The sequence below is a fragment of the Dendropsophus ebraccatus genome, chromosome 1 (assembly GCF_027789765.1).
Source record: "Dendropsophus ebraccatus isolate aDenEbr1 chromosome 1, aDenEbr1.pat, whole genome shotgun sequence".
Lineage (NCBI taxonomy): Eukaryota > Metazoa > Chordata > Amphibia > Anura > Hylidae > Dendropsophus > Dendropsophus ebraccatus.
In genome coordinates, this window is record NC_091454.1 from 20837996 (window position 1) to 20851095 (window position 13100).

General features: G+C 43.2%; 1 protein-coding gene across 2 annotated transcripts in view; it reads left to right on the forward strand.

Annotated features, from left to right (window-relative positions):
• The window catches only part of RNF145 (ring finger protein 145), a 35342-nt gene extending 24384 nt beyond the window's left edge, over positions 1-10958 (forward strand). For both annotated transcript variants that reach the window (XM_069968784.1, XM_069968777.1), the window contains exons 6-11: positions 202-377; positions 5066-5206; positions 5446-5628; positions 5709-5856; positions 8191-8547; positions 9165-10958. In XM_069968784.1, coding sequence (XP_069824885.1) covers positions 202-377; positions 5066-5206; positions 5446-5628; positions 5709-5856; positions 8191-8547; positions 9165-9620 — 1461 coding nt within the window. In that variant the 3' untranslated portion in view covers positions 9621-10958. The remainder of the gene's footprint in view (positions 1-201; positions 378-5065; positions 5207-5445; positions 5629-5708; positions 5857-8190; positions 8548-9164) is intronic.
• Positions 10959-13100: the final 2142 nt, after the last annotated feature.

The following is a 13100-nucleotide window of genomic DNA, read 5'->3' on the forward strand; positions in this document are numbered from 1 at the left end:
GAGTCGAGATTTCCTGAGAATGAGCAGTGGATGAGAGAGAGGAGGGAGGGGGGGACCTGGGGAAAGTCTAGCAACACTATTGGCTGATAATCGGCCGGTGTAAAATGGCGTTTACGACGTCATGCTGAGTGTTGCAGTACTGCTGTGCTTTAGCCTTGATGATGTAAGACAAATGACTCTATCTCTGTTGTAACCCGGCAGGTTGTAGAGGTCTATGGCCTCCTCGCTCTGGGAATGTCTCTCTGGAATCAGCTTGTGGTCCCCGTCCTGTTCATGGTGTTCTGGCTCGTCCTGTTTGCGCTTCAGATCTATACGTACTTCAGCACACGTGACCAGCCGACCTCCCGCGAGAGACTGCTGTTCCTCTTTCTTACAAGGTATGTTTAGAAGACATCTTACACCTTTTTATAGAAAATTCTCAGAGAGTCACTGTCATTATAAATAACTTTTGAGATAAAATAAGTTATTGATTACAGTGGGTCTCACCGCAGCGATAAGAAAATACAGCCAGGGAGAGAGCGTGGCGGCAGCGCCATCCACTTCCTGGCCGCTCGCTATTTCCAACACTTTAGCCAAATTAAAGTCTGTGGGGGAGATTTATCAAACATGGTATAAAGTGAAACTGGCTCAGTTGCCCCTAGCAACCAATCAGATTCCACCTTTCATTCCTCACAGACTCTTTGGAAAATGAAAGGTGGAATCTGATTGGTTGCTAGGGGCAACTGAGCCAGTTTCACTTTATACCATGTTTGATAAATTTCGCCCTATGAGCCTTATGCTGCTTTTACACAAAGTGATAATTCGCCCAATCGATCGTTTAACGATTTTGAAGCAACGATTTGGTTTTTATAACTATCAGCGTTTAGACGAATAAATCGTTAGAAAATTCGTAATAAAAATCGCTTTTGTGATCGCGTTTCGCGTTTTTAAGATCACCTAAGCCCATCTTTCACATAGTGCGAATCTTTGAAAGACTGTTTACACTAAGCGATCTGCGAATTTTTAACGAACGACTATTTGAGAACACGTTGAAAGAACAAAATGAACGATTTCTCGCTCGTCGCTTGATCATTTGCAGCGTTTACACGGAACGATTATCGCTCAAATGCCATCGTAATTGCGAAAATTCAAACGATAAACGCAGCATAAGGTTTCGTAATTAGCGAGCAGCCAGAGGGTGGATTGCTTGGGTGCTGCACTCTCTCCCCGGCTGTATCTTCATATCACACCAGGTTTCGGCAGTGAGTCCCCGTTGGGATCAATAACTGTTGGCATGCCAGGTCGGGTTGTTTATAATGACAGGTGCTCTTTAACCCCTTCAAGACAGAGCCCTTTGATACATAAAAGTCCTGGTCAAATTAATGCAATGTTCCTCCCCACCTTTGCGCTTTATTTTCCCACCTACAGGGCTGGTTGAGGTGTCATTTTTGGCGCCATGATCTCTACTTTTTATTAATATCCTATTGGTGTAACAGAAAAATTTTGATTTGCTTTTTATAAATTTTTTGTGATATATAATTTCATAAAATCAGCAATCCTGGTGCGTTTTTCCCCCCCCCCCCCGTTTACGCCGTTCACTGTGCGGGAACAATAATGTTATATTTTAATAGGTTGGACAATTCCTCACGCTACGATATGTAATATGTTTATTTATTTATGTTTTTATTTTTATAATGGGCAAGGGGGCCTTTCAAACTTTTATGGGGGGGAGGGTATAAGGGTTTTTTTTTTAATACTTGTATAAAACATTTTTATTACACTTTCCTTTTTTTTCTTTTACACTTTTATTACTGTAAAATATGCAATCATTAGATTGCATATACTGATCTATGCCATGCCATAGCATAGCATAGATCAGTGTTATCGGCCTGAGAGCAGACTCAATACATGGATCGCCCATCCTACAGGATGGAGGTAAGGAGCTTACCCCCGCCTGTAAGCACATGTGATCGGAACCACCGCAGCACGGCTGCGGGGTCCCGATCCCTCAGTGACAGATGCTTGATCTGTCACTGAGCACCTTAAACGCCGTGATCGCTGTAGATCACGGCGTTTAAGGGGTTAATGAGAGTTGGCTGCGGAATCGCAGCTGACTCTCTAACTCCAGGCCCCCGGACATTGATGTGAGCGAGATCGCTCTCTCTGCAGCACTCCTGCTCACATAATTAACCCCGTCAGAGCAGGAACGTATTAATACATTCCTACTGCACGGGGTATGTGCAGTAGGAACGTATATATACACATTGCTGACGTGAAGGGGTTAGCAAAAAAAAAAAAATTGTGGTTGATCTGCATTCTGAGAAGTATGGGGCAATTGAGACTTTTGCCCGCTACAGGTAGTTCCAATTGAGGACGCTAAAGCATCAACTGATTCCAAAATAAACAGCAGAATTATGAGTGCAGCTCTGGAGTATAACACAGGTTGATAAGTAATGTAAGGTTTGCAGTCACCTGGTTTATGATGGCAGAATAGTCACTTTTTATGCATAAGGATCGGACATCTGAAGAAGATCCTGTAACAGTATTTTTTTTTAATTCAAAAAACATACGAGAACCGCCCTGATTCAAACACGGCCATATGGATCTCCTGTGTGCTGATATTCAGCCATACATAAGACTGGCTATGGGCCCTCCTGATGTCACTGCTCCTACCAATCCCCGATCACCTGCCTTATATCAGTTACTAAGGAGCGGCTGATGTAAAGCAGATAGCACGAGTGACCTGTCAGACACCGACCTCAGGTTGCCGCCTGGAATGCTGCTTAGTCATAGAGCTGAACGCTCATTGACTTGGAAGGCTTCTCACATTCCAGAGATATCCAGGAGATGAACGTACACGACGTCTTGTAAACTAGTACATAGTCATTTAGCGTTCTGGTATACAGGTAAATTATCCTATTCATAATTGTTGCATTTTATTTCAGGTTTTATTTTTTTTCTGCATATATTGGTATCTAGCTCTAGTACAATATATAAACCATTGAACAGCCATATTAAAAAGCAAAAAAATATATGGAAGCTGCAAGCTCTTACACTGGCTGTGTGACTCTACACTGCCACCTTGTGGTAGATTCTGCAATTGTTTAAAAAAAAAAAAAAAAAATATATATATATATATATATATATATATATATATATATATATATATAGATAACTGTGTGATTAATGTGACCCGTAGAAGAAACCTTAACTTTTCTTCATATTTTTCCAAAACATACGCCCCCAGTCATAGGGATTCACAGAAGCTTATCTTGTAAGATTCATCATCAACCCTCCAGCAATACCTTCATCAGATCTATGGTGTGGTCCTGGATTTTGGCATTAAACAGCACTGGTCTCCGTGCTCTACGTGACCCATTTACCGTACAGCAAACGTTCACTCATTTTCCATATAAAATCTGACAGACCAGATGGGAACAGAGCGTTCAGACCTGATATACTGTGTACATGTTACTACATGGCTAGCTAGATGATGATGTTTGCACATATAAATAAAAATGACTGTAAAACCTGAAGCTGGCCACACAGATTTAAAGTGTCACTGTTGCAGAAATCAATAGTCCAGGCGATTTTGAGAAACTTTGTAATTGGGTTTATTAGGCAAATATGCCATTATCTGCATTCAAAAAGACTTTTCCCAGTCCCCCCCCCCCCCTTCTCTCTCTTTCACTGCTTATTATCAGGAAATCATGTCTTGTGACGTGCCCTGTCTGTTCTATGGAGAGGGGAGGGGGGAGATTAATCGGCAGCAGAGAACAAAGGATTACACCGTGGGAGCTGTGTGAAAGCCTCTATTCAAAGGTCAGAGAGGTCAGTGCTGACTTCAGAGGAGATAGCCCGGTGATGCAGCTGTAAATTAACTCTTTGTTGTCCTGTTTTGGTGCCTCATCTCCCTCCACCCCTCCCCTCTCCATAAGAGAACAATGAAAACAGGGGAGAGAGCTTCAAACTGCTTTTTCATGATAAAAATGCATTTTTCGGCTAATAAACCCAATTATAAAGTCTCTTAAAATCACCTGTACTAAAATTAAACGACAGGTACACTTTAACTAATGCCGTCCGACTTTGGTGAAACCGCCCGACAGATGGATGTTGAAGCGTGGTTTTTAGAGCTCGAGGAGCGGAGCAGATTGATACGTAGCTTTGTGGGAAATGTTCCAGGATTTCTCTCTGCTTATTCTAGGCAAAGTAGTCAAGTGGGCTGTCCTGCTCAGTGATTGACAGCTCTCCTTATAAATACACTTATATACCGATATCTGTCAATCACTGGGTCGGACTGATCACATGGCTACTACCCAAAAAGAGCGGTCATTCCAATTTATCCTGGGACGTTTCCCCTGAAACCATATATCAGATGAAGGTGCCAGATCCATTATTCTGTTCTACCCGTCTGTAACACAGGTCTGGGCCCTTTTTAGATGGCCGAGGAAGTCCTCATGAGGGTGCGTTTACACAGAAAGATTTATCTGACAGATTTTGGAAGCCAAAGCCAGGAATGGATTTGAACAGAGGATAGATCCCAGTCTTTCCTTTATGACCTGATTCCCTGTTTATAGTCTGTTCCTGGTTTTGGCTTCAAAGATCTGTCAGATAAATCTGTGTAAGCGCACCATAAGTAGAGATAATCTGGTTGATCGGAGCCTTCACTCGGCTAGGTGATTGTGATTGGGCTGGATGGTTCATGTGGGCTGCACGTCCTCCATGTACACAAGATGATGCGCTGACACTGGTTTTTGTGGCTGTATAAAGGATCCAGTCAGCTGACGTATAGCAGATCTGCACACAAGATGATGATACAAATCATGGATTTTAGATTTAGTCTAGTACTTGACCTTTACTGAGCCAACACCCCATAGCTATGCAGAGCTGTAGGCCAGTAACGCCCTGTGCTACAGACAGATGATGATTTTCCGAAGCCATCACCACTCCCCCTCCATAGGTGCTGACAGATTCCCTTTAAAGAAAAATCTTTTCGAAGCACTTCTCCTTTAAGAAGCCGTTGAGCTGTAAGCCTCAAAATTGGGGTCTTTTATTTTAATCGTCTTCGTTTCTCTCTCTCTGACAGTATCGCTGAGTGTTGTAGTACACCGTACTCGCTCCTCGGTTTGGTTTTCACCGTCTCCTTCGTGGCTCTTGGAGTGCTGACCCTCTGCAAGTTTTACCTGCAAGGATATCGCGCGTTTATAAACGACCCGGCGATGAACAGGTGAGCGTGTGGTCTCCCTTTCATCTACACTGCCCATTTATATTATGTATTAATTTAAATATTGATATATATTTTACACACACACACACACACTATAAAGAATGAAATCTGCAGTGTATACAGTATGTGTGTGACCATAGCCTTACATTGGTCACCATAGCTTGACATGACCACATTAGATCCCCCTGTTGTCCCAATGTAAACTTTTTCCTGATAGGTAATGGCTTCTCTTTCTCCAGGGGAATGACTGAGGGGGTGACTCTGCTGATCCTCGCTGTGCAGACCGGACTGATCGAGTTACAGGTGGTCCATCGGGCTTTCCTCCTGAGCATCATCCTGTTCATCGTGGTGGCCTCCATCCTGCAGTCTATGCTGGAGATTGCAGATCCTATCGTCTTGGCCCTGGGAGCGTCTCGAGACAAGTGGGTAGAGTTACTTTCTGCTTCTATGTGGTGAGTGCCGGGACCAGCGTTACACACCTCTTATGCTTCTTATCGTGCAGGAGTCTGTGGAAGCATTTCCGAGCTGTCAGCCTCTGCTTGTTCCTCCTGGTTTTCCCCTCCTATATGGCCTACATGATCTGTCAGTTCTTCCATATGGATTTCTGGCTTCTGATTATCATATCCAGCAGTATTCTCACCTCTCTACAGGTAAAAGTATCTCAACTTTTCCTTTCTTTCCTCCAGTCTTTATCAGTAGATCTCACCCCTATTTATGTACAGGGAGAAAGGGATGAATCAAGGTTGGGGGGGGGGGAGAACATAGAGTGAACCACTACAGATGTCTCATTGTTTGGGCAGGTTCCTTTTTAAAGTGTCACTGTCCATTTTTTTTTTTTTTGTAGAGATCAATAGTCAAGACGATTTTAAGAAACTTTGTAATTGGTTTTATTAGGCAAATTTGCCATTCAGGGCTGTGGAGTTGGTAAGCCGCAGCTCCGACTCCTGCTTCTTCATATATGGCCGGTCATATACCAGGGGAGTTATTTATCACACTGGCTCAACAGCTTCTCCCTAATGTCCTACATGATCCTGGTGCGACTTCTGAGTGAATAAAGGAATACTGTATATAAAGCAGCTTCTCCTGTGTGTGCAGTGGATGCAGCCAGTCTCCAGCCTCAATGTCCTGAACTACTCACAACTAGACTAGATGGAGCAGGTGGTCTTTTCCTACTGACAGTCTTCTATGTTTCTAACTTTATATTCACCACACACACAGAAACACTGCTAACAATGCCAGATCCCTGTGATATAGAGGTCAGTGATATGGAGGGGTCACACATAGTGATATAGAGAGGGGGTCACACAGTAAGGTCACTTTGGGGGCACGCAATAGCGCACACACACACACACAGCCTGCTGCAGCCATAGCACACACACACACACACACACACACACACACACACACCTGCAGCCATAGAACACTGAAGAAAAACACACAATCTTCTCCTAGAGAGAAAACGCCACACTGAGGACAGAGGTTACTGCTACACTAATGTCTCCTCCTCCTCTATATTACACAGGATATCTTCATATTACACTGCTGCTCATATACAGTCATCCAGCATCCAGGAGGAGAACAGCACAGATCTCCCCCCACACAATGGACTCTTCCAGCTCAGAAACAAACTGCCAAATAGTGACCGACAACTTTTCCATGACCACCCTTATATAATAGGGCCAGTGTCCTATTACTAATATATTCCCCGACCCCCCCTTATGTAATAGGGCCAGTGTCCTATTAGAATGTTGCTCATAATATATATTCATGAGCAAAACTTGTAAAATTCATATTAAAATTCAATTCTATATTTTTTTTAAAGGTGATGTTTTTTTTTTTTTTTTTTAAAGCTGCAGTCGGAGTCGGTACATTTTTTTCCAACTCTGACTTCAGCCAAAACTAGCTCCGACTCCACGACTCCAACTCCACAGCCCTGATGCTATTATCTGCATTCAAAAAGACTTTCCCCAGGTCCCTCCCCCCTCCCTCCTCTATCTCATTCACTGCTTATTATCGGGAAATCTCAAGTCTTTTACACCAGTCGTGCCCTGTCTGTTCTATGGAGGGGGGAGGCGGGAGATTAGTCCCAGCAGGGAACAAAGGATTACACAGCGGGACCTGTGTAAAAGACGGTATTCAGAGGTCAGTACTGACGTCATAGGAGATAGCCCGGTGATGTAGCTGTACAATGAAGACAGGGGGGAGAGCTTCTCACTGCTTTTTCAATGAATTTTTCGGCTAATAACCCCAATTATAAAGTTTGTTAAAATCGCCTGTACTGTTTCTGCAAAAAAAAATGTAAACAACAGTGACACTTTAAGTTATTAGTATGATACGAAGGGTGGGATTCTTGCTCCTATCTGCTGATAAATGAGTCTATGTTGGTGCAGCCTCTTTATTTATTTTATTTTTTTTACCACGCGCAATACCCTACAGTTGTTAGGGTTATGCCTCGTACAGCAGCTCTATACAGCTCCTATTCAAGTGAGCAGCCACTACCACTATGTTTATGGCAGTATGCCTGGTAAACCATGAAGAGGCTGCTCAAGTTGGAGCACTGTAGTCTCTCTTGTCAGCTGAATCATGGGACGTCTGGAGAGTCAGGCTCCCACCAATCCTATATTGAAAGCCTGTCTTAAAGAGGTTATGCAGCCCTACAAAAACATGGCCACTTTCTCCCAGAGACAGCACACTCTTGTCTGCCGTTCAGGTGTGGTTTGCAATTAAGCTTCATTCACCTCGATGGAACCGAGTTACAGATCTCCACCCAACTAGAGACAAGAGTGGTGCTGTCTGTGGAAGAAAGTGACCATGTTTTTGTATGCTGGATAACCCCTTTAAGGATGTGCCCTCCATATTACATTCCTATTAATACAAGGGGAAGACTGACCAGACCTGGTTACAACTTGTTCCCTGGGACTTTCTTGGTTTATCAGTTCTGAAAAATCTTAAAACTTTGGTAACATTCCCCCCTCTCCCCGCAGGTACTGGGCACTCTCTTCATCTACGTTCTTTTTATGATTGAGGAGTTTCGCAAAGAACCCGTGGAAAACATGGATGATGTCATATACTATGTGAACGGCACTTATCGCCTGCTGGAATTCCTGGTGGCTCTGTGCGTGGTGGCCTACGGGGTCTCCGAGACTGTGTTTGGGGAATGGACCGTAATGGGATCCATGATCATCTTCATTCACTCCTACTATAATGTCTGGCTGCGGGCACAGCTCGGATGGAAGAGTTTCCTTTTACGCAGGGACGCGGTAAACAAGATAAAGTCCTTACCCACTGCCACCAATGAACAGCTGGAGCAGCACAATGACATCTGTTCTATATGCTACCAGGTGGGTGCCAGATTGTAGACTACCATAATCTATTGGGATGTAATCTCAGAGGATCCTTTAGTCCTTAGTCTGGGTGTGGGGTTTGTAGCTCAGTTCTATTGAAGTGAATGGAGCTGAGTTGTAATATCACAAACGACGTGGGGACAGGGGTGGCGCTGTTATTGCAAGAAAGTAGCTATGCTCTTATTAATCTTGGATAACCACTTGAATGCCCTTGCCCACTGCCATAAGGAGGCAGTCCTCATACTGTTAGCAGTTATGAACAGCAAAGGACTCATTGTATTCTGAGGGCAAATGCACATCTTGCGTTTTCCCAGAACTCAGCTAATAGTTTGGTCAGAACTTTATGGAGCTTCTGTTTGGCGGAGCGCCGTACCAAGTGGCATGTAATGCTTCCTTTCACCTGTGGGGGGCGAGCTTTCAGAAGTGAGAGCTAGCATGCTAAGTCTGGTCTATAAAACTCAACAGGTCCGCCGCATATCTTTTAGCCAAAATCCTGATGTATAAGTCAATATACCTTCCCAGCCATGATGTGAATTGGGCCTAAAACATAAGAATGCCAACTATATTCATTTCCAGACATCTTCTCACCTTGTGTCTCCCCTTTGTCTTTGCAGGACATGAATTCAGCCGTCATCACCCCCTGCAGCCATTTTTTCCATGCCGGATGCCTTAAAAAGTGGTTGTATGTGCAGGAGACGTGTCCTCTATGTCACTGCCAGCTAAAATCCCTGTCTCAGCAAGCAGGGGCAGAGTCTGGAACTACTGCCAACCCTGCTGCACCCGATGCCAGCATACCCCAAAACATGCCACAACCGGAAAACATCTCTAGGGGCGTACAAGACAACGCGGCACCTGCGGGAAGAGATCCTGAGCCGAGCGGCGCAGCAGCAGCAGAGTCTGCGCACAGCAGAGACACTCAGTCCTCAGAACCTACAGAGACAAATCCAGAACTGACAGTGGACAGTCAATATAAAGACACTGGGGGAGGGCTTGATAGTAGGGAGGAGCAGGCCGAGGACTTCAGAGAGCAGTGTTTTTCCCAAGGCAGTGAGGTTTGTGCGGGGATCTGAATCCGAGCTGCTTTCTGGGACTTGTCATTTCCAAGCCAAAATCCCATCCCTGCCACCTGCGGCGTTCTGCAGTCCCCGGAGCCGACGTGAGGACTTCAGCACTGACACTCATTTAAGCGTATGCAACTTTACTTTCCCTACGTGCAAATTTTTTTATTTTTATTTTCGTCAGCATCGAAAGTAGAGAAGTAAAGCGAACAGAGTAATTCCTCCTCGCCGCTGCCAGCCACTGCCAATAGACATCAATTACCGCTTACGCTGTCGGGTGCTTTCCATGGTGCGGGAATTTTTTAATTTTAATTTTTTTCCCCCCCTTCTCAAAATTTTTTTTTGGGGGAAAAAAAAAAATTCTCCCTACTCTGGACTGGAGGCCATCAACGTTTACACAGACAAAAACCAATCACGTTCTTTTGCTTTTTGGGGGAATTAAACCTTAAAAGCATGGGGAAAGGTTGACTCGGCTGGTGTAAAAAGAAAAAATTGGGAAGCTGCACGCTTGCATGCTCACTTGCTCGCACTCGAAATATACACAATCTGGGAAAATCTAAAAAAAAAAAAAAATGGGGACGTCACTGGAATTAAGAATGATGGACCCTGCAAATCCCTTTTTTTTTTTTTTTTTTTTGTAGTAGTAGTAGTATTGCGTTGCAGTTTTGTACAGCCCTTATATGAAGTATAATTGGAGCTCAGGTGATCATGTGACTATGGGATGAGCTCCACTGCACAGAAAGGGGGCGCACAAAACACATTTCTGCAGTCTGTTTTATGGAGAGAAAAAAAAAACACAGTGTTAAACAATGGCGATATTTGCACTTTTTGGAAATGAGTACAATACCCTCCGGGTGTACGATCAAATACGGCAAATGCTGCCATAGTAGAGCTAGCACCTTGATATATATATATATATATATTTTTTTTTTTTTGCATTTTGGTTTTTCTGTTTTTCTTTTTCTTTTTTTTTCTTTCCACTATTTTGCCCTGGCCAGAAAAAATGTGTTCAAAACATTTTTTTTTACATTTGGCTTTAGGTGGAAGAAAAAAAACAAAAACATAATAAATAAAAATAAATTAAAAAAAAAACATTTTTTAATGTGAATTTTGATATAAAATAATAAAAAAAGGAAAAAGCATTAATTTATACCGGTATACATTGGCTGTAACGGGAGGCCGAGCTGTCGGCCTCACTGATGTGACTTTTTATTTTAGAGAGATGTTTCATTTGCTTTTTTTTTTCTTCTTCTTCTTTTTTTGTTTGTTTTTTATTTTTTTTTTAGTGGTACATTTGGATGTAGACTGACAGACATAGCTGAATGTCTTAATAAATTATATTTAAACATGCCGCATTGCAGGCGCCTTGTGTATCCTCACTTGTCTGTATGTTGGCGAGTGCCTCGATGGTTTTCGCCCCATTTATGTATTATTGAACCCCATTGGAATACTATAAGGGGTTTCTGTCTGTCTCACTAGCGTATGCCAGTGCTTTGTGATCAGTTTGGTGACTTCCCCAATCAGAAAGTGATGCATAACCTAGTGATATGACACCATCCTATATGCCATTTCATTGGTGGGATCTTCCTGGTATGATGCTGGAAAAGTAGAAGAAGAAAAAAAAATAGTGGGATGTACCTTAGACCTTTTAATGAAGTTAAATCGTCACCTGGTAAGGGTGGGTTCACACTGCATTTTTGCAATCCGTTTAACGGATCCGTTTTTTTTAACAGTCAGAAAAGTAGTGGACTTTATTGTGCGTCAAACGCATCCGTTTTGATCCGTTTTTGGTTTTTATAATGGAAGTCAATGGAAAAACGGATCAAAATTGGATGCACACAAATGCACACAAAAAACTGATCAGTTAAACGGATGCTGAAAACGCAGTGTGAACTTCGCCTAAGTGGTTGTGCACAGTGTGACTGCAGTATTGAGCCCCTCTCGCACACTTCCCATCCTCCCCTCCCCACTGACTGCTCTAAACCCCTTACTCACAGACTGCTTTTCTGCTCCAGTCTGCCCCTGTCCACTGTCTTGCTCCTCAGGCTGGGTTTACACTGCGTTTTTAGCATACGTTTAACGGATCATATTTTTTTTTAACGGACAAAAAAAAGTGTCAGCAACTTTTTTGTGTCCGTCAAAAAAAACATCCGTTTTTTTTTTTTATAATGGAAGTCAATGGAAAAACGGATGCACACAAATGCATCCGTTTTTCATCAGTTTCTTTCCCCAAAAAACGGATTGCAAAAACGCAGTGTGAACCCAGTCTCAGGAAACTAGATTGACTGACTGGTTAAAGGGTTTTTCCAGCGCTCCAAAAACATGGCCACTTTCTTCCAGAAACAGCACCGCTCTTGTCTCCAGTTCAGATGTGGTTTGCAATTAAGCTCCACTCACTTCAGTGGAACTGAGTAACAAAACCTGAACTAGAGACGATTGGCCGTGTTTTTGTAGCGCTGGATAACCCCTTAAAGTGTCCTGATTGCAGAGGTAGGTGTAGGGAGTTGAGAAATGAAAAGGGTGCCACATAAATGATGTGATGTTTAGATACATGGATCTGTCACCCCACAGGACATTATTTCCTCTGCTCCAGTGTCGGCAGCTTTACACCGCTTCATCTGACACCTAGCTTTGGGCTTGGTGATGTAAGGCTTGCATACAGCTGCTCAGCCATGAAAATCAATTTGTCCATTTACTGCACCATGCTGGAATTTAATTAGCTTGTGGGCTTTCCGAATAGTACATGTGGGGGAGATTATCTACATGGTGATACCATTTACTGGGGGGCATATTACCTATGGGGGTATTAGTTACAGATGGCATACTACCTACTATGTGGATGCACAGGGCAGGGGGGACCTAACTACTATATTTTGATACAAAGGGAAATAGCTACTATATTAGTGCACAGAGGGGACCTTACTACTATATTGGAGCATAGTATAGGATTTTATTCTGTAAGGGTAGTGGTCATAGTGTGATGGTATTACTTGCCCCTTGTATACTGGTACTAATTCTGGTCTTGGTATACTGGATTTGCCATCAACTAACTCGCTGTACTCTACAGTAGCGACGTAGTGCTGCAACTAACCAAAACCCACAGAGCAAGGTGGCTCTTTATCGATGTATCTTTCCGCCATGTTTGCACCATCTCCTGTAAGGGCAGTACAAGGCCCTGTAAGGCGGCCATTTTAAGTTGTGGCAGCATCACCATGGCAACCACAGAGACTACATGTATTTTAGTCACTGACAGAGTGGTTGTAGGAGATGTTAGTGCAGAGTAGTCACCATATGTGTCCCTCTTTGGTCATATGTGCAGGTAAGTGCTGGTTACATGGCTGGTCTCAGGTATATAACGTCTACAGCTACCGGTGTAATATCTGAGCTCTTATTTAGTGTTCTTACTGCCTGAACCATAAGCTGCTTGGTCACCAGTGTATATAATGACCTCTTTAGTACATCCGCATTCATTAAAGGGTTAATGTTTCAGAT